The 23,178-nt window shown below is 37.5% G+C and overlaps 1 protein-coding gene across 2 annotated transcripts in view; it reads right to left on the bottom strand.

Annotated features, from left to right (window-relative positions):
- Positions 1 to 17,918: 17,918 nt before the first annotated feature.
- Positions 17,919 to 23,178, bottom strand: part of LOC126321511 (ralBP1-associated Eps domain-containing protein 2) — a 118,474-nt gene continuing 113,214 nt past the window's right edge. For both annotated transcript variants that reach the window (XM_049994190.1, XM_049994191.1), the window contains one exon: positions 17,919 to 22,075. In XM_049994190.1, coding sequence (XP_049850147.1) covers positions 21,925 to 22,075 — 151 coding nt within the window. In that variant the 3' untranslated portion in view covers positions 17,919 to 21,924. The remainder of the gene's footprint in view (positions 22,076 to 23,178) is intronic.

Here is a 23,178-nt window from a genome sequence, read left to right as displayed (position 1 = left end):
GCGAGAGTTAACACTGCGTGATATGCGGATGTTGGAATATTGAGACAGTCATCAGTTTTAGGCAGAACACGTGAGGGTATAAAATAGGTGTTACTGTTGAATATGAAAATTGTGGAACGAGTTTTATTTATTTATTTATTTTTTTTTTTACAAAGTGGTGAACGGAGTGTATTAAATTGGTGCAAGCAGTAGTAAGTGTGTGATAACATCATCATCAGTGTTCTGCCAAAAGGCAAGTTTTCACATGGTAGTTCTCCTGGCTGTCCGGTCTTCTGCCATCCTCTTCAGGTCTGCATAATTTCCTCTTCCCTTTATGTCGTCTACCATCTTGTATCTCCTTCTTCCTCTCAGTCTTCTCCCACAAACCAATCTGCTAGCAAGCACTCCCTTCTCAAAGAATGTCCCAACTAGTTCTTTTTCCCTTCTCTTACAACCTTCAGCAGACATCTTCTCTCACCAGCCCTTTCCAATACTCTTTCATTACTCACTCTTTCCATCCAGCTTATTCTCTCCATTCTCCTCTACATCCACATCTCAAATGCTTCTAACCTTTTTTCATCCTCTCGTCTCAGCGTCCATGTTTCTGCCCCATATAGTGCACACTCTAGACAAAACATTTGCCAAGCCTTTTTCTTAGTCCTTTATCTAATTTGCCACATAAGAGTCTCCTATTTCTGTTGAGTGCCTCCTTCGCTATGGCAATTCGAGTTTTCACCTCCTGGTGACATCTCAAGTCTTCAGTTGTTGATGCCAAATCAAATTCTAAGTTTTTATGCCCAGACAAAGCTACAGTCGTCTGGCCATTACTGTGGGTTCTTTGATTGCCCTGCGAGATGTTTCATTGGAACTACAACATATGAAGTATTACTTCACTTTATTACATGAATGAATAAAAACATTTACGTCACTAGGAACAATCCTTTGCCACAGGAGTGGTTAATAATTTACAACTATCATTTACTATTTAGCATCTCTTTATGCATTAATTAACAAACTTTTCTCTTGAAGTACAATGTTCAACATTTACAAAAGTACATGTCCATTTGTGACTTGATAACACTTTAATCCCGCGTCCGGCCATCCTGATTTAGGTTTTCTGTGATTTCCCTAAATCGCTGCAGGCAAATGCCGGGATGTTTCCTTTGAAAGGGCACGGTGGTCTTCCTTCCCCGCCCTTCCCTAATCCGATGAGACCGATGACCTCGTAGTTTGGTCTCTTCCCCCAAAACAATCCAACCAACACTTAAATCTTACTCGATGATGTTGACTTCGTCAGCTGAGGTCATGAACTAGGGCGGAGCACTTTCATGCTTTGCTCTATATTGACCTGCCTGTGAGGGGTGCTGCTGAGCTGAGAGAGAGGGCATGTCTTCTTCAGCCTTTTACATTCGTCATTGGAGATTGCAGCGAGACTTTGCTAACGTCTTTGGTATGGATGTGTGCTGCAATTTTGGTGTGGTACCGCGATCTCCGGACGATACCAAATAAACGATAAATCAAAAAATAATTATAGTTCTATTATTTCCATTAACTACATACATAGAGAATGACTTCGAGAAAAGTCAAAGCACTCAGGCTAAGCTCACCATCATCTTAAAAGGAATACACAGCATATTTATCACATGTGTAGCAGAGTAATTCTTCTAAGATAAAGGCTCAGGACTTGCCTGCAGCAGATTCGTTCAATAATATTGCACTACAGTCACGTTTTATCTGCCTCCTCACACTAGGTTAAAAGAAAAACCAAAAATTGTACTTGACTTTCCATGACAGAGTAAATAAATTCCCATCTTATACTTGCCTCCACATGACAAGATTTCAAAAGAAAGAAAGAGAAGAGACAGTTTGTAATGAAAGAGTACGTTACAGTTGCTCATTGTTATGGAACTTAGTATATACTTACATAACGCCTTTATTAGTTTTAGTAGTAGCAATAGTAGTAGTTTTAGTCAACTATGGGTCACTTTTATGGGGCTACTCGACATGCAATGGTACTGCAATTTAAGAATAACAAAAATAGCAACATTCATACACATGGGCATTTATACAGGGTGACCTAGGAGGAATGGCCGATGGTGAGTGATATAGTGGGAACGAACATTCGAAGCAAGAAGATCCAGAAAACATCGGCTCTAAAATGCATACCTTAAGAACATTGAACACACTTTCATCCTCGCTATTGTGAGACATATCTCTTATACTGAACACGTGCTCATAGCTCTTAAGGTATACATTTTAACGCCCATTTTTACTGCATAGTTTTCTTGTTTTGGTCCATAGCACCTCCTCCCAAAACATGGAAAACAAAGCGCAACAGATTTGTTTCACAGTATCGAAGATGAAGAAGTGCTTATAAATCTTTTAGAGGCCTTGTTTGTTGGACTTTTTCGCTTTGAGTGATCGTTCTTGCCGTATCGTTGAATATCGGCCATTCGTCCTGTGACAAGCTGCATACATATAGGTCTAGTTCGAAAAGAATGGGAGAGGTAGACGGTTTCTGTCTTATAGTAGAAACCATCCCGGCATTTGCTCCTAGTAATTTAGGCAAACCACAGAAAACCTAAATCAAGATGGCCAGACGAGGAGTGGAACCTCCATCATCCTGAATATAAGGCCAGTCTGTTTAAAACAGCATAATCTCATTCGATTTTTCTGTAGTGTACAATACAGTTTTACAAAGAAGTTATTTAATAATGTAAAAGGTTAGTGCTAATCCGTTCATTCATTTCTCGCTACCAGTCACTGCACTCACTACACTACATGTACGTTATTTTGTAATGTCACATTAGACAGACTATCAGCTGACATCAGGGCCGTAGTGTCGATGTCTGGTCTCCATTTTTATACCGCAACCACGCATAATCAGTGAGATGTTGAGCTCAGAAAGAGGATAAGTAGTTATACAGTATTAGACACTGCATAGGTTTGGGAATACAAGCTTGAGAAAAGGAAAAAAAGAGAAAAGAACACAGTGTGAAAGATGTTTTATTATATTATATTGTATTATATTATTATGCTTTATGTTTCATTACGTTATTATCGTTATTGTTATATTTTTTACTCTTTTATCTAAGTAATCTTACACTGTACACAGTGTATTGGTAAACAGGTGCTTTTTAACTGCATTTTTGATAATATTCCTGTTAGTAATCTCTTTGAGGTGATTTATTATACAGTTTTATCCCTTGGTAGAAAATACTTTTACTAGTAACACCATTATGAAATCGTTTTACTTTGATTCTGGAATTTCGTTGTTCCAGGTTTTGTTATCGAAGGTTTCTTTTCCTTTTTTTTTTTTTTTTTTTTTTTGTATAGTTTCCGTATCAGACGCCCTTCAATGTCTTGAACGCATGTTGACTGGAAAGACAGAAGAACAAAATTAAACGTGTTTGGCTGCCACTGCAGTCTAGTGGTCTAGCAGTTGCCATAACTGGTTACTAACACATATGTCCCATGTTCGATTCCTGGTAACCACCTCGCATTTGCCTGTGATGTTAAAGTCTGGAGTGTCATTCACTCACCCTCGAGAGGCCAAATGTTTGTTAAAATAAGTAGTGAAAAAAGGCACCAAAAAGATGTCAAACAAAAGACTTGCGCAGGGTGGGTCCCATTTATTACCAGTGTGTGAGGGTAGGTATTAATCAAGAATTATGTGCAGCAAAACAAGAAAAGAGGTAAGACAAGGATGCTCACTATAGTTATATTTGTGGAACTTTTTCATTACAAATTAGAAGAGTAAGTAACATCCAAATTGAAAGAAATGAAATAGGAAAAAATTGGTAAATTTTGTCATTTAAGTATTTTTATTTCAGAAGACAACGTCTGCAGCCGAAAATTAGGAAAAGAATTGCAACAGCTTTCTACGAATAAAGACTAGCGAACGTCCACCTTGATAGCTGCGGTCAGTGTGGCGGATTGCTAAGGAAAGGGGCCCAGGGTCGATTCTCGGGCAGATCAGACAGTTTCCTTGTGCAGGGACTGGGTTTTGTGTTGCCCTTATGGTCATATCGTCATAATAAGAGATAGCTGAATGGGTACAGCCTGAAGCTAATAAAAAAAGACTAGTGAACAGGTCGTTTAGTACAGAACATAACACCCGGTGTGACAGATGTTCATCTGGAGTATGCTCCTACTTGACTCTGAAAGCTGGACACTGTTGAAAACAAGGAGTACTTAGAAGGGATGACGAAGACTAACGAGGACTAACTGGACAGTCCATCAAATGAGCAGACTGTCACAGCATTTATAATGATGTAGGACATAGGTGCAATGCAAGCAGAGAAGCAAGGTGTGTCATCTCGCTCACAAGTAGTAACTTAAATATTAATAATAATGCGATCAATTGAGTAGTAGATACTAGAACACTGTTTCCAAGTGGCGAATGAACGTGAGTAAGCATTCATCTACGTCACTCGTTGTGCACGCACACGTGGAATCACGCGGCTGGCAGTTCACGTGGCGCTCACACACCGAGTGATGGCCGACAGTCATGTGGCCTTGCCACACGTGTAATGAAACATCGATTCTACCCATAGAGCTTCCATACAATGTAGCGGCACTAATGGGCATGGGAAGCGTTCGAATGAATTTAGAATTAGAGTTTCTTTTCAAGTGTCGATTTTCCATGTTTTCTGTGGAGAAGGTGTGTGCTATATACCCGAGATTCATCAAGTGTTGGCATACTGAATGTTATTGAAGGTCATTGTTTCAGCTATGAAACTGTATTCTTCCGTGAAATAATATCTGTCGAATTGCACGCTTTCTGTCAGCTGCTAAAATCGCGCTAACATTTAAAAATATTTTGAATAGAACAAATTAATAGAGCAGTAAAAGACCTTGGAATAATCTTGGATGAACACCTAAACTGGGAAGAACAAACAGTCACAGCTTGCCGGAAATCGCTCTCCTCCCTACATACAATTCAAAAATTTAGAAAAATATTTCCAAACCATGTTAAACAAAAATTAGTCCAAACACTAGTCTTGCCTAATCTTTACTACTGTGATGTAGTTCAACACGGCACAAATAGTGAAAATTCTAGATGCCTCGAGCTAGTGATGAATGCTTGCGTTAGATACGTGCGCAATATTCGCTTGTATGATCATATCAGTCCTTCATACTCCCAGCTAGGTTGGATACGCCCACATAAGGCACGCGATCTCCACACGATGTGCTTACTTCATCGATTTCTTAGCCACTGGTGCCCCCAATACTTATCTTCTCACATTAAACACCTATCATCATTCCACAATCGCAATACCAGATCGGATACGTCTAGCATCTTGGCTGTACCTTTACATAACACAAAATCTTTCTCCGTGTCACTCTCCATCTCAGCCATACGACTATGGAACGCGCTCCCCTGTGATCTGCGTCTTATCCAGAACTACTCAACATTCAAGAGGGAACTCAAAACTTACATATTAGGGACGGTATAGCCACCATTGTTGTGCCCCTCTCATCTCTTTCTTTCTCCTCTCCATAACAGCTTCAAATTTTACCATTCTATTTCTCTTCCTCTAACCTATCTACCTCTTATATATCTCTTTTACCCCATTCTATCGTCTTATGTCTCTGCGCGATGAGAATAACTCACAAGCTGCAAGAACATAACGAGAAAATTCCCAACTAACAATAGGACTGACATTCACAAAAGAAAAGTATGTTTACTTTCATATACATAGTCATTACTATTATTATTATTATTATCATTATTATTCTTGGTTGTTATAATTATTTTTTTATTGTTATAGTTATCATTGTACTACTGTTATAATCTCTATTTTTTTTTCTTTAACATCAATACTGCATAATACGTTATATGTCCTTAATGTTCTGTAGAAACTGTAACTCGTTCAATTTGAGTATGCCTGGTTAGCTGTTAAAACAGCTGATTCCTCAAACTGGGGTGCTATCAAGCACGGGGTCCCACAGGGTTCGGTCTTAGGTCCTTTACTGTTCTTGATATACATTAATGACTTACCATTCCACATTGATGAAGATGCAAAGTTAGTTCTTTTTGCTGATGATACAAGTATAGTAATAACATCCAAAAACCAAGAACTAAGTGATGTAATTGTAAATGATGTTTTTCACAAAATTATTAAGTGGTTCTCAGCAAACGGACTCTCTTTAAATTTTGATAAAACACAGTATATACAGTTCCGTACAGTAAATGGCAAAACTCCAATAATAAATATAGAATTTGAACAGAAGTCTGTAGCTAAGGTAGAATTTTCAAAATTTTTAGGTGTGTCCATTGATGAGAGGTTAAACTGGAAGCAACACATTGATGGTCTGCTGAAACGTCTGAGTTCAGCTACGTATGCTATTAGGGTTATTGCAAATTTTGGTGATAAGAATCTCAGTAAATTAGCTTACTATGCCTACTTTCATTCACTGCTTTCGTATGGCATCATATTCTGGGGTAATTCATCGTTGAGTAGAAAAGTATTCATTGCACAAAAACGTGTAATCAGAATAATTGCTGGAGCCCACCCACGGTCATCCTGCAGACATCTATTTAAGGATCTAGGGATCCTCACAGTAACCTCACAGTATATATATTCCCTTATGAAATTTGTTGATAATAATCCAACCCAATTCAAAAGTAATAGCAGTGTGCATACCTATAACACCAGGAGAAAGGATGATCTTCACTATGCAGGGTTAAATCTGACTTTGGCACAGAAAGGGGTAAATTATGCTGCCACAAAAGTCTTTGGGCACCTACCAAACAGCATCAAAAGCCTGACAGATAGCCAACTAACATTTAAAAATAAATTAAAAGAATTTCTACATGACAACTCCTTCTACTCATTGGCTGAATTTTTAGATATAAAGTAAAAAAAAAAAAAAAAAAAAAACCTTAATCATTAGTGTCATGCAATATTTTGTGTAATGTAATTTCTTGTACAGACATCTTTTATTAACCTGACACGTTCCACATCATTACGAAGTGTCGTATTCATGATCTATGGAACAAGTATTAATCTAATCTAATCTAATCTCTAATCTAGGTGTAAGAGAGGACCTGAAGGCCCTAATCTTGCCAGGTAAAATAAATTCATAAATAAATTACGTTGAGGAGTGAGACAACAGAGAATTGTCAACTTTGTTTATAATTAACAAAAGAACTTCAGTCCAGCTACACTGTAGGTTTTCGTGAGTAAATCGATCAAATGAATTAGCAGGACTCGTTACATTTGATAATAAGAACAGAAAGAGAAAGGAAGCGTAACGTGTAGTGATGAAAAGATGTGAGCATTATTCGAACAGATTTCTGTCTGGATAGTTCTTCGAATATCAAGATCATTCAACAAAATTTATTCACCAATAAATAAACTGGAAATTAAATAATGAGCAACAAATAATGTCAGTGCATTTCCTTCATTTACTTCTTGTGCAGAATTAGTATTTGTTGTGTTGGCTCAGTGCAGTTTCTGTTTGAAAACAACTTATTAATTGTTTGTCTAGAAATGAACCTTTGTGTCTCAATGGCTTAAGTTCCAGACAACAAAACGTAGCCTCACGGTTCGACCTCCTGTTGATCCCATGATTTTCTCTGTTCTTATCTCTTCTTTCATCTATAACAATGACAATAAAACCAAATAAAGTTGCATTAATCTTTAACGCCTTTCTTAGATTGCTAACACTATCGGATAAGCGTGTCTCCTTGACATAATTACGCAATTCTTGGTTGTAATGTTACAAAATGAGTCGACCAAGCAAGAACTCAGTGATTCCTAACGATTAACTTCACCAGACTTTTAATCTAAAGTCTCCTAAAATGTTTGCAGAATGCTGCTGGGTGTCCAACGTCCTAAAAAGTCTTTTGGACTGACTTTGAGTAAGCTTGCCGTTAGAATATGGAATAGCTTTTAGATCTGACATCTATCTATGCAATTACATAGGGTTTTGAGATACCAAAATTTTGGAAGAGACACTTGGTTCAAGTATATAAGAGAGTTCGCAATGTTGCAGCACACTGGCAACTTGTGTATCATGAAAGTGTTAAAAGGGCAATCGAAAAGCATACCCCCACTCTCACTTGGCCACGCGGTTGCAGGGCTCTAGTGCATACAATGCAATTGTTCTAAAATATATAAATAAGTAGAGAAAGCTCTTAATACAGATCCAAAAAGAAAGCAAAGCTTTTTGGATATGTATTGAGATACAAGAAGTTTTTAACTGTCTTATTGGAAGGAAATTATTTTGAAAAGAAAATCACGGAAGTTGAATGACCTGTTGGTAGCAGCAAAATTATGAAGAAGTCAGCACAAAAAAGGTGATAATAGTTGCAGCGACGAGGCATAGCCTTTAGAAGATCTTTTACTGCATCTTTTGCATCTTCAACTCTTTCATGAGAGCTTTCGTCTATCCTGTTGTTAAGAATCACAAATGAATGTTTGTGATCTGAGCTGCAAGACATACTATCTAAACTATGTTCAGAATGTTTATTCTTGAAACATAGAGAAATACTGTCACTGGGGTACCTGGCATCCTGGGCAGACTCCATTTTTGTGTCACCACTCTACATCATCCAATTTTTTATTCGGTCCTCTTTGCTTCTTATCTTGTTTATTCGTTTAATGACCACGATTTTACCATGAAGTAAAAGGTACACATTTGAATAGTCCTTTTTGTACAGTACAATTATAAATCGAAAAAGACACAGTTCAAAGTCATATTGCATGCAACAGTTCAAAATGGTTCAAACTGCTCTGAGCACTATGGGACTTAACATCTGAGGTCATCAGACCCCTAGGACTTAGAACTACTTGAACCTAACTAACCTAAGGACATCATACACATCCATTCCCGCTGCAGGATTCGAACCTACGACCGTAGCAGTTGCGCAGTTCCGGACTGAAGCGCCTAGAACTGCGGTCGGCGCATGCAACAGTAATGCAATGTCTTTTCATTATTTCATTGCCCATCAATGCTAAACTGTAACAAACAAACCAACTGATGACGCATTTAGTGTCAAAACTGACCAATCACATTATTTACGGAAATGAGTTAAAGTTTTCAATTTAAAGTAGAAGTAATTCATCATCAGGTGAAACAAAAATATACTTCAAAAGTGGATGGATCTTCATGTTACAAGAGACTGAATTCTTGGTCATGCAGCAGAATAGGTCAAGTCTGATTGGAAAAGAGCACAGGTAGTCCTAGTCTTCAAGAAGGGTCGTCGAGCAGATGCGCAAAACTATAGACCTATATCTCTGACGTCGATCTGTTGTAGAATTTTAGAAGATGTTTTTTGCTCGCATATCATGTTGTTTCAGGAAACTCAGAATCTACTCTGTAGGAATCAACATGGATTCCGGAAACAGCGATCGTGTGAGACCCAACTCGCTTTATTTGTTCATGATACCCACAAAATATTAGATACAGGCTCCCATTTAGATGCCATTTTCCTTGACTTCCGGAAGGCGTTCGATACAGTTCCGCACTGTCGCCTGATAAATAAAGTAAGAGCCTACGGAATATCAGACCAGCTGTGTGGCTGGATTGAAGAGTTTTTAGCAAACAGAACACAGCATGTTGTTCTCAATGAAGAGACGTCTGCAGACGTTAAAGTAACCTCTGGTGTGCCACAGGGGAGTGTTATGGGACCATTGCTTTTCACAATATATATAAATGACCTAGTAGATAGAGTCGGAAGTTCCATGCGGCTTTTCGCGGATGATGCTGTAGTATACAGAGAAGTTGCAGCATTAGAAACAAATACATAGAAAGAAGGATAATGTATTGTATGATCATAGGATAGCGGAACAAACACTGGTAGCAGTTGCTTCTGTAAAACATCTGGGAGTGTGCGTGCGGAGCGATCTGAGGTGGAATGATCATATAAAATTAATTGTTGGTAAGACGGGTACCAGGTTGAGGTTCATTGGGAAAGTCCTTAGGAAATGTAGTCCATCACCAAAGGAGGTGGCTTACAAAACACTCGTTCGACCTATACTTGAGTATTGATCATCAGTGTGGGATCCGTACCAGTTCGGGTTGACGGAGGAGATAGAGAAGATCCAACGAAGAGCGGCGCTTTTAGTAACAGGGTTATTTGGTAAGCGTGATACCGTTACGGAGATGTTTAGCAAACTCAAGTGGCAGACTCTGCAAGAGAGGCGCTCTGCATCGCGGTGTAGCTTGCTGTCCACGTTTCGAGAGGATGCGTTTCTGGACGAGGTATCGAATATATTGCTTCCCCCTACTTATACCTCCCGTGAAGATCACGAATGTAAAATTTGAGAGATTCGAGCGCGCATGGAGGCTTTCCGGCAGTCGTTCTTCCCGCGAACCATACGCGACTGCACCAGTAAAGGGAGGTAATGACAGTGACACGTAAAGTGCCCTCCACCACACACAGTTGGGTGGCTTGCGGAGTATAAATGTAGATGTAGATTTATAACCAGTCTTATCAAGAAAAGAACAATAAACTTCAAGACGCAGCATTTTCGTCTGGAATTTTGTGCTGTTAGATTATGCAATAATGGGACAGTATCAAGAAGCAAAATAATTCCTTATCTTGTGTATTCTTTGAAGTCGTAATATTTCATTTGTACATTGGCAACACCAACTTTTCGCACTAATTTTCGTATTCGCGTTCTTCTTACCGCAATTTCCGCGAAAGCAATCCTATTTCCTGTACTCTTGTAATTTGTCACTTTCTGGGGTACCCGGAATGAAAGGATACCTTGCCAGACAAGAATTAAAAAAAATTATTGAAAATATTCTGACTATTTATAATACTAGTTTATAAACAAGATTTTTCATTTTTGTTATCCAGGGTATATATACAAAAATTTTCGAAGTTCCTACTCGGGAGTAAGCTACAACAAGTTGACCTTGAGAGAAGCAGAAGTCTCTGAAGTTGATGCCATGATATTTTAAAGTTTGTTAATTGTAAAGCTGCAAGCTAATTTGAGTGGAATGGCAGTTCAGTAGAGATCAGTATCATTCTGGGGATAAGTAATGTGTGTCCTTTATACTTTCCAGTTATAAGTTCGGCTTCGGTGATTTTATTCGATAACTGTTTGACGTTCATCCTTGTTCGATTACATAGTTTTCGTGTGTTGAGATTTCTGAGTAATATGATCGGAGAGTCAAAGGCAATGTAATGGCATTCCTGGTGCTTGCAAGGAGTCTAGAAATTCTGTTGGGAAGTTCACGCATTCTTCAACGTTTACTGTCGTGTCGATCAATTTGTATATTTTGTCTTTCTGTTGAATATTAAAGTTGAGATCGTCGATAAAATTATTTTTAGTTGCCAAAATTTCCCTTTCAAATAGCCAGTCCGGATTGATATAATTGTGAACAATGTTTGGATAAATTTGGTCGATGAGTTTGTTTTCAAAAGTGACTATGTTGCAGAGTTAGGTTGATTTGGTAGAGAAGACCAAACAACATCATTGGTCTCATCGGATTAGGGAAGGATGGGGAAGGAATTCGGCCGTGCTCTTTCAAAGGAACCATCCCGGCATTTACCTGAAGCGAATTAGGGAAATCTCGGAAAACTTAAAATCATGATGGCCGGACGTGGGGTCATACTAGTCTCAGGAAACAAGGACTCCAGACAACATACAGCACTACTTATTAAATGAAACAGTAAACCAGTGAAAAACTGCTTTTAATAAACATTTTAAATACAAAAATGTGCTTGTACAATCCGAGAAAACATGCAGCATTTCTTATTAAATAAAACAGTAAACTAGTGAAAAACTGTTTTAAATAAACATTTCAAATATAAGAATGCACTTGTTTAAAAATACAACTTTTTAATTCAGTAATAATCTTCTAGATTTGCCGCAAATTTCTCAGTTACTTTATTCTCTAACATCTCGCAGTTTTCTTTTACATAATTGCGGTGTACGCTGATCAGGCACAATCCTGTGAGCCTTTCTTCTCCCATAATGCTTCTGAGCCACGTCTTCACTCTTCGAAGTGTGCTGAAGAATCGTTCCACAGTCGCTGTTGTGCATGGAATAGTGCTCAAAATTTTAATGCTTTTTTCATGCTAGGGTAAAAAAAATATTAGTCTTGTTAAACAGGTCAACGACTTCCATATCCTTTAATTTATCTTCAGTTATATTCTTTTTCCTCCACAAATTATACCATAGTTCCAGTTCTCCGGCAATATCATCCAATCCATAAAATGTTTTAAACAATTATGCACTTTTAAGGAAGTCTGTTACACTAGAATTGCTCATATTCAAGGGATGTAGCTTATTTAGAGCAAAATCTGGTGTATTTTCTGGTGAAAATCGTATTTTTAATGATGACCTGAATGATTCGATGTATGGTATTACCAGCGAACGTCACCAGCATTCGTTGTCATTTTGGGATGGTGGATTGTTTCTGAATTCTTGCTTGCAAGCAAAACGTGGAACAGTAATTTCTATTTCCAGTTTCTTTGCTATAACTTGTGCTTTTGCTAATAGTTCGCTAGTTACTCTGTCTGCTTCCTTTCGATCATTACTGAGCACGTCAAGGATTCCTCTGATGGGTTCCCTCACCGCGATCATATCTACAGACTTAGACTGCAGGACATTAACTACTGGTTCCAAAACTGCTGAGTATCTGGCTATTGTTTGTAAAGATAAGATAAACACTGGTTTGGTAATGGCTGAATGCAACTGATACGCAGATTTCCTCGTTGCATTATTTCCCTCAGTTGACAATTTTTCTAGAGCTCTCTCAACCTCTGGGAAATTTTGAGAAAAATGTCTGATGGATTTATATTTTTCAGACCATCTCGTCTCACACATTCTTGTTAAATTGGGAGCGTGTTTCCGACGTGTACTCGATTCTCTAACAAAGTTTATAGTGTCTTTCACAGTGGCAACAGTATTCCTGATTTCCAGCACTGCGTTTGCATCATTCACCACAAGGTTGAGTTCGTGGCTTGAGCAATGAACGTATGATGCTCGATAATATTTCTTTATTCAAATGGTTTGTACACCACTCTCTCTACCTGTCATTGTAGAATAGCCATCGAAGCCAAATCCTACACAGTCTTCTGCTGGAAGATTATTACTGATCAAGAAACTGTCAATTGCTTCGGCGATTGAAGAGGCTTTTTGTGACTTCAGTTCTATAAAACCTACAAATTCTTCCCGGATTTTCACTTTTCTTTCGTCGTAGGACCGCACGCTATCGATAGCTGTTCCTTCCCAGCTATGTCAGCTTTTTCATCAGCCAAGACTGCATAAAACGTCGCTTTTTTAATGTCAGTGATTATATTCTCCTTAATACCATCGCCACACAAATTTATGAATTCATTTTGTATTTTTGGCGATGTGTAAACAGCATTGCGGCGACATTTTTTCAGATGACTCCTTAACTTGTCGTCGCCAGAATCGATTCTTAAGTTCAGTAATTCTAATAAAACACCTTCATCCGTCTGTTTTCCTCTAAGAGGCATATCATGTGTGCCGCAAAACACTATACAAGAAAGAATGGATGGATGGCAGTATTTGCCTGTTTTCATCGATCACTCTTTGGTGCACATTCTGCAATTGGACGTCCACAGGTACATTTTCAAGAAAAGATTTTGCTGCAGCTGACGCTATTAAGTGAATGTGGGTTTTAACATGTTTCCGAGAGTCTTCATGCATATTCTTGAATTTTGTGAATGGCCTATTGATAAAGATCCCAAAACGCCTCTAACAGTGACAGTGCCAGTGACAGTGACAGTAGGGAACTAAACACAGTGCTTGCATAGGGCGTCTTTCACAAACTTGTAGTATACTAGCCATGATGCATGTTGATTTAACCATGCATGATTAAATTTTCTTCACAAATGGCTTGCATCACGTACAAAATCATAATTATTTGAAGGGATCCAAGGATTTACTAAGAGATCCTTCTACTTGTCCACTGGTAGCTGGGTAGTTAGCCCAATAAACCGACCCAGATCATTTTCATTGCAGTAACTATTAGTTACAATTTCCGAATCATCTTTGGACACACAAGTTAGTTGGGCTGTTGAGGGAGAATAGTGAACAGGGGGCTATAGTTACAGGTGCTGCTGATGAATTTGATTGTTGTTTAGCGTCACCTTTAGGTGATGATTGTGACCATTTTTCTTATGATCGTCATCGCTTCCACTGCTACTATTCCGACTCCTTTACCTTTCGTGAGCGGTAGTCCCTACAAAATAAATACATGTAATTTATTTTCCTACTACTTAGCCACACAAATAAAACAGGGTTAAGAGAAATAAAGAGAATACTTATAGGAAATGGAGGAGGGTTGTCTACATTGGACCACCTTTAGATTTTGTCACCCCAAGTCTTCAATATGTATTTAATTGAAACAAAATGTACTGAACAATAATGTATAAGCTATACACTTCCATCAAATGATATTAGATGTACTCATCGAAAAGCAGGCTTGATTGAGTCTTGTCCTTACTAAATAAGGAGCTGCCCTTTAAGATCAATGTTCACGTAAAAGACCTTTTTATTCTTGTAAACGTTTCACAGATTTATTTTTATAGCAGTGTTACCGGCACCAGTTCATTTTCAACCGTGCCACCGTGCTGTCTCTGCCACCAATGTCGAAGTGCCTTCCTTACATTGGAGTTGGCCAACACGATTCTTTTTCAGCAAACGATTCCTGCTGTTCAATCGCACAATGCGTATCGATTTCTACGATTCGTTCATAATTCTTTCTAGTCTACGGTGGCGCGATTCTTACAGAATGCCAAAACGTTCTACATCTTACTCATAAATCGCAGAACATGTCTGAAAATGTCAAGGAGGTCAGAAACACGCCTATATAGACAAACTTAAAAATCAAAATCCTTGTCTAAATATAAAATTTTGTCCACATCGTTAAAGCCGTTTCCGAGATACACAAAATTCGCATTTTTATAAAAAAAAATGTTTTTGTGTAAAATCGCGTTCTTTTAGGAAGGACACATATACACAGATAAACATAAAAACCAAAATCTTAGCTACTTTCAATCATAACACAGATTTACGAGTTTGCGTTATAAAACATGTAAAATCGAGTTATTATATAAATTTTTTGTGATCATGGCGTTTTACGAAACATACAGCTACAGGGTGTTTCAAAAATGACCGGTATATTTGAAACGGCAATACAAACTAAACGAGCAGCGATAGAAAAAAACCGTTTGTTGCAATATGCTTGGGACAACAGTACATTTTCAGGAAGGCAAACTTTCGAAATTACAGTAGTTACAATTGTCAACAACAGATGGCGCTGCGGTCTGGGAAACACTATAGTACAATATTTTCCACATATCCACCATGGATATGGCGTAGTCTCTGAATGAAATTACCCGAAACCTTTGACAACGTGTCTGGCGCAATGGCTTCACATGCAGATGAGATGTACTGCTTCAGCTGTTCAATTGTTTCTGGATTCTGGGGGTACACCTGGTCTTTCAAGTGTCCCCACAGAAAGAAGTCACAGGGGTTCATGTCTGGCGAATAGGGAGGCCAATCCACGCCGCCTCCTGTATGTTTCGGATAGCCCAAAGCAATCACACGATCATCGAAATATTCATTCAGGAAATTAAAGACGTCGGCCGTGCGATGTGGCCGGGCACCATCTTGCATAAACCACGAGGTGTTCGCAGTGTCATCTAAGGCAGTTTGTACCGCCACAAATTCACGAAGAATGTCCAGATAGCGTGATGCAGTAATCGTTTCAGATCTGAAAAATGGGCCAATGATTCCTTTGGAAGAAATGGCGGCCCAGACCAGTACTTTTTGAGGATGCAGGGACGATGGGACTGCAACATGGGGGTTTTCGGTTCCCCATATGCGCCAGTTCTGTTTATTGATGAAGCCGTCCAGGTAAAAATAAGCTTCGTCAGTAAACCAAATGCTACCCACATGCATATCGCCGTCATCAATCCTGTGCACTATATCGTTAGCGAATGTCTCTCGTGCAGCAGTGGTAGCGGCGCTGAGGGGTTGCCGCGTTTGAATTTTGTATGGATAGAGGTGTAAACTCTGGTGCATAAGACAATACGTGGACGTTGGCGTCATTTGGACCGCAGCTGCAACACGGCGAACGGGAACCCGAGGCCGCTGTTGGATCACCTGCTGCACTAGATGCACGTCCTCTGTGGTTGCCGTACGCGGTCGCCCTACCTTTCCAGCACGTTCATCCGTCACGTTCCCAGTCCGTTGAAATTTTTCAAACAGATCCTTTATTGTATCGCTTTTCGGTCCTCCGTTGAAAACTTCGTCTTGTTGCAACAACACTGTGTTCTAGGCAGTGGAATTCCAACACCAGAAAAATCCTCTGTTCTAAGGAATAAACCATGTTGTCCACAGCACACTTGCACGTTGTGAACAGCACACGCTTACAGCAGAAAGACGACGTACAGAATGGCGCACCCACAGACTGCATTGCCTTCTATATCTTTCACATCACTTGCAGCGCTATCTGTTGTTGAAAATTGTAACTACTATAATTTCGAAAGTTTGTCCGCCTGAAAATGTACTGTTGTCCCAAGCATATTGCAACAAACGGTGTATTTCTATCGCTGCTCGTTTAGTTTTTATTGTCGTTTCAAATATACCGGTCATTTTTGAAACACCCTGTAGGTACTGCAGCCATGGACTCTGCACCAATGTGTTCCACACACTGCACAAGGAAATGTATCACTCGATATATGATGCCTGTATCGTTTCTCATTCATTCACAATTTTCACACCTGCAATCATCTGCCAAACCAAGGTTATTTTTTGAAGTTGAATGCATACTTTAATTTTGCTATTTTCAGCATTTACTATTTCAAAAGAATTTAATTTAATTTCCCCACAAGTTCTGCACCCCATGACAGATTTTTAGTTACATCAAAATCTGAAGCATACTCAAAAGACATAAGTAGTAAAACTCCATGATGAATGTAACACTTTAAGAAAATCAGAAGACATTAACATCAGTTTCTGATGAATTGTAAACAATTACAAGGTAAGATACACATGTACATGTAACTTAACGTTTGTCTTTGATTCTATACTCTTGTGCAAAACTGTTAAGCAAGCTCATGCTTCACCATTTCAAGAAAGACAAGAGTCTTAAAAAAAATCATGTATTATGTGGATTTAAAATGCATGTGTTTTGGTAAAAAAAGTTCAAAATAAAGTAAGCCTTATTCGTAAATCATTTAAAGAACAGCTTGGCACTAATGCCTCTAATTCTGCATAAGCAGTTTTTAATTAATGATATACAGCAGAAGCTTCTGTTTATTAGCTGCTGTTGCTCTATTTATTTATTAACTCATTCCATGTACCTGAAGAGCCTTCCCACATGCAGGAAAGCATGTTACACACTGTGAGACTGAACGAAGGAATGGAGGAAGGAAAACAATCATGGGGATGTGAAGGTGCAAGGTAAGTAACTGAACAATTCTACGCCATGTATAAAACGGAAATTTCAATTTAGAAAATTGTGAAAATCACAAAGGGACAAAGACAATAGGTGACAAAATAATGACAGTTAAAAACAATACATGACAAAAGAACAACAGTTGAGACACTGGGACAAAACAAGAAAAAGAATAGGCACAGTCTTTCTTTGATTTTAACTTACACAATTTCTAGAAAAAGTGCAATTTAATGCACCATGTGAAGGTCTCAACCATATTGCAGTTCTTAGTAACTGCAGTACATGTATTTCAAAATTATGACATTAACAGAAAAAAAACTTTTTTTTTCTTCACTTTCAAAGTCATCAAATATGCCACACTCTTCGCATGTGTTACCAGTACATCATTTGCAACAATGCAGAAACATGGAAAAAAAAGCTGACTCCTTAAGAACTGAATAGAACTGAGGTTTAAATATTACAAAAAAGCAAGACTCTTATCTACAGGTAAAGGACTTGTGAGCAGTGTGTCGACTATACAAGTTCAGAATTATAAATAATTTTGGAAAAGCATTTTGAAGCAAGTTTATTGCCTATTAATACAACATTTCTCTGCAGCTATTACAAAACTGCACCATATGCTTTAGATAACAGTAAAACTCTTTATATGACGTCTCATTCACATAGCATTCTGTGACTTCAAATATATTTAACATGTAGATGCAACGAAATACCATGCTACGGGTAGTCTGTCACAAGCATGACACACACAACAAATGTTTAAAGTTGTGGCCAGCAAATAGTGTACATGAAACTAGGCAACAAGGTAAAAATATTCAATATTTTTGGTCACTTTTATGTAAATAAAAAAATAATATATTTTATAAACATTATCACAGCACAGAAAATAGAGTGTTACTAGAATCATCAACACTGATAATGAGATTACTTATTTGCTTCTTAATCAAGTTGTGCAGTTTTAGCTGAAAGACTGAACTACATGGTGATATAATGACAAATGAAAAAATAAGAACACTAACATTATAGCAGGTTATGATATGCGTCACCTGTCTGGTGACTACAAGAGCTTTCTCAATTTGTCATATTGACATTTTAGTAACTAAACAAATATTATCATTCTCAGGTAAAAAACAAAATTTGTTTACAAGACTGCAGGGGGCAAAGCAAGCACTGGAGTAAAGTGTGAGGAGCAATTACCTAAAATTTGCTAAATCAACAACTGCTCTGATAAAATATATAGTCTACATTTCATACAACATGGGTAAAAATCCAAACCAAGTAGAAAGTGGGAAGAGCACATTATTCATTTTGTACCAAAAGCTTAAGACCCAATGTAGCGCAACTTTTTTCTCCCTTTATTCCTCTCAAACATCTCAGATCCCACCTTCATCACCTAACGCCCATTTATCAGCTTAGCATAGCTGATTTTGTCTATTAGGTGTTACATATGCTATCTGCTCTTTTATGGCAACAGCAACATAAACTTCACTACAAAAAGAAAGAGATTTTCCCCAGAGTAAAAATTCATTCTGAAGGAAAATATGTCATTTCAAGTTGGCGATGAGGGAACTTACTGCAAATGATACATACAAACTGCACCAACTAACGTTAACAGATATTGCCATGTGGCACACTAATCAGCTAGTCCTAAGTTGAGTATGAATAATCTCACTGAAGTATAATACATACAAGTGTATCAAGTTTCACACATATTGCTTAAATCATGACTGCTACATTAAGACAACACATAACATGGGTAAATCAAATGTACATCTCAATAAATATACACTCCATACACAAATACATACCTATAACACAGCAGTCTATAAACAGACAGAAATGAATAAGCAGGTGGTGGCATAACTGCTGGCAATCTATTCAACACTTCTTTCCATTCATATTATACACAAGAAAATGCACTCTCGCTTCTTCTTTTTTTAAAAGAAAAGAGAAAGAAAAGAAAAGAAAAATAGAACAGTACTGTGACCACTGAAACAAGGACTAAAAACGAAAGATGTGATTCCACTGTTTGCATGTTCTTTATCACAATAACTCCATATAATTAGTGTTTGTATAAATATTCACAGTCAACCCCAGATTATACAAACATTCATTCCATGTATGTTAATATCAAATATGAAGAAGGGACAATGGAACACATCCCCAAGTTCTTTTAAATTGATTGCTGGGATTAGGGATTAGAGAGATGGAAACAATGTTTTCTGTGTATTAGTCTGAATTGCAGATTCTGTTAGAAAAAGAAATGACCTTGTTAATTACAAACAATTACAATAACAAAACAAACAGAATTTGAATATTAAGTTGTTGAAGAAGGAACAAAAATTGGTGCTTGTTTCTTTCCTTTCCTTTTCTTTTGTATAAAAATAATGGTAACATACTGATAAGAAAGGGTACGGTATGGATCAATAAACTCTGTGTGAATTGGCTTTGTACAGCTATAACCACGTTAAGTGAAAAAATAACCAATATACAACTTGCTGGAATTATACTGGTTACAGTTACCAAAAACAGAATTATGTGAATACATAACTTTTGGAAAAAAAACCTCTTGCTTCGAGGTAATTCATGAGTTAGCAGTATGGACTTTCGATCACAAAATATGAACTGCTACAAGGCTCTTTAATCACAGAACAAATAGCCAGAGAGATGAAAATAAATAAGATTGACAATGGAAATTGGAATTTTGCAATTTACCCATATGCTTAACTGAATTACTCATGTAATTCAGATCTATGATGTTAAAAACAGCAAAATACTTCAATCTTAATACACTACCTATACAAGCTTTTGATGCAACACCTTTAATTGAGGATTGGGAAGGGTGGTTAAGGAGCCTCATAGTATATTTTCTATAGATTCTGGGATCCTATTTTTAATCATGTCCTAATCTCTGCTGTCCCTTGGCCTGAAAGCAAATCTTTGGTTGCAAAATATGAAGATTCAATTCAGTTTTTTTCCTACAATATCGCACAGTTGCACAATATTCCTTTGTATAGTCTTTTTAATTATCTACTCTAGTTCATAATTATTGGGATTTTCTTGTTTTGTTTTAAATTAGCACACACAATGTAGACTACCATCCTTTCAAGTGCACAGAAAGCTTCACTCTCATTAGGATACAAAACAGAAAAAGAAAAGAAAATCAGATCATACAAATATTCATGAACTCATCAGCACATAAAAGTCTTAACACAACAAGTACTGCGACAGTACCAAGTATCTCTAATTCTGAATGTGTGTAACCAAAGGTGAGCATTACATGAAGCTCCATCCAATGTTTTTGTGACACTGACTGTACATTCCCAGTTTCATTTACTTCCAAATTATCTTATTTTATGGCACAAAAAAGTTTTCCCACGTCACTCACTGGACAATACACTCATGCAACTAGATCTGGTCTGGAACTCTTCCATACTTCAACCTGCTATCAATACACATGCACAGAGAATTTTGCTATAAAATTTCAATCAGAGCACTTCCATCTCTACACAGACAGTAAATAATGGAGATGCTGCCATATGAATGGGCAATTTATGACAATTTTCTGTCAACAAGGTCAGCAGGCAAATATAATGGCTTCTACAACTTTTTTGGATTAGCTGCCTCTTTAACTTCACATAAATGTTTCAGCAACAGTAACTAACCAAAACTGTCAGTATATTAAAGACAAACATGTATACTTCAATCTTCACATACAAACAAACAAAAATAATGTTGAATAACATCCCCATTATCATTACAATGAATTAAAAAAATAGTAAATTTAAAAATTACATTCACAATTTGGAATCTTTGCTTTTACATGCTCTCATATATTAATAACTACATGTTCAATTACAAAGGTCAACAATAACAATATAAAAGGCATATATTGAGCACAAGAGAGGTAATCTGTCTAGGAAAAACTCCCAAGATAAAAAATACACCTCTGGCCACAACTTCCAAACTTCTCAGGCAAAACAACTCAATTGAACAAGAGCACCAATGTACAAAATGTACAGCACTAACACAATAATACTTGTGGCACCTTGAAGCATTATTTTAGAACACCATAGTAACTGCATATACTCTGCAAAACAAGCCAATCTGGAGTGTCCAGCATAGGTTTTTTATGATCTCTTGACTACATACAAAGCACATTTAGCAGTCAATGCCATTGACTGTTTCTCAGTAAACAACACATTTTAAGGAGGTCTTTTTACTATATTAGTAACTGCCTGGAACTTAAAATTATCTAACAGATTTCTTCCCTTCTTTCTGACATACATGTCAACATATAAAATAAACTGCACATTTTAACATACATCTATGTCAAAAACTATCTAGCAGTTTCAACCTTAATTCTCTTCATAGATTATTACAAAATAGCATAATAAACATATATATTTTTTAGACTCCACAACTGTCTCTTATCCATGCAATAAAGAATTCTATAACTGAAAATTGCCTTGTATCCAGAAAAGTACAAGACAGTACTTTGAGAAATTCCAGTACACAATATACTCTTTAATTTAAGGGCTTTCATTCTGTTAGGTGACTTCTGAGATGCTCCAACTGCATTTCCAAAGAGGCCCTTTCTTCTTGAACTTCTGCTAATTCTTGGTTCAGTTCCTGGCACACTCTAAGCAGCAGTGTGTTTTGTTCTTGAAGTTGACGCAGGGTGTTCGATGGCCTAAAACAATGAAGAATATTTACAGTGTAAATAATGTAGCAAAACAAAATGAATGAACTACAATTATATCAGTTTCAAGGGGGAGGGGGGGGGGGGGGGGGAAAGATGCATAGATGTCACTCATATAACATCCCAATATTGATAAGCAACAGTACCACTGCTTGTTCATAGTAATAATAACTGCACTCCCACCCAGTATATTATCCTTAACAGGCTTCAAGAGTTGCAATGCTCACCCAAGAATTGATTTAATGTTTACTTCTTCAGGATTAAGTTTTTCTTACTCATTAATAGTCACAGTCAGTATTTTGCTCTTTTCCGATGAGTAGGGTTTTTTCCCCACGTTATTTCTGCAATGGCTTCAAGCTTTGCCTATTACTGCAGCCATATCGTCAAAATACTACTTCCCGTTGTCTCATTTTTTGACAGTGATTGGGTACTATGCCAATTCCCTGGTCTATAGAAATCATTTGTACCAGTCCATCATCATTGACAACATACAAATAAATGTCCTTGTGTGTTAGGTTTTATTCAAATGCCGAGGTTATGTCATAAGCTGACCTCTTTGTTAAAATAGGGCAGCACATTACCTTACTCCACAACCACAGAGAACCTGATGTGGTGAAGAATGCTGCCTCAGTGTTCTAATAATGCAGCTGGAATTTCCTATGCATTAAACCAAAGAATGACTGTATCAACAATATAGCAATAAAAGCAAATTATCTTTAAGAAAACGAGGTCTTATACATGATGATCTAACATCTGTGCATAAAATTTAATACCACTTGAGACAAGGAACCCAAGCGGATAATACACATCAAATAATCCTTATACTGAAGCAAGGAGAGCTCTGTTCTTAGATGTCTGCTGCTTGATGAAGGGCTCCTCTGGACATCACACTACAGTACAGACTTCAGTTGCAGGCATACATGCTGCTCCTGTTTATATACATTCTAATACCTTTGATCCACCTACATTAGGTCATAATCCCTACCGCTTCTTATCTCTCAGGATCCAGCCCTTGCTGAACCTATCAGTTTAGCTGGTTTATATATCACAGATACATCTATTTCATTTCCACTGCATTCATAATTATGTCTTCC

This window comes from Schistocerca gregaria, chromosome 2 (assembly GCF_023897955.1).
Source record: "Schistocerca gregaria isolate iqSchGreg1 chromosome 2, iqSchGreg1.2, whole genome shotgun sequence".
NCBI lineage: Eukaryota > Metazoa > Arthropoda > Insecta > Orthoptera > Acrididae > Schistocerca > Schistocerca gregaria.
The sequence above is the reverse complement of the archived record's forward strand: the minus strand, read 5'-3'. Positions and strand labels throughout refer to the sequence as shown.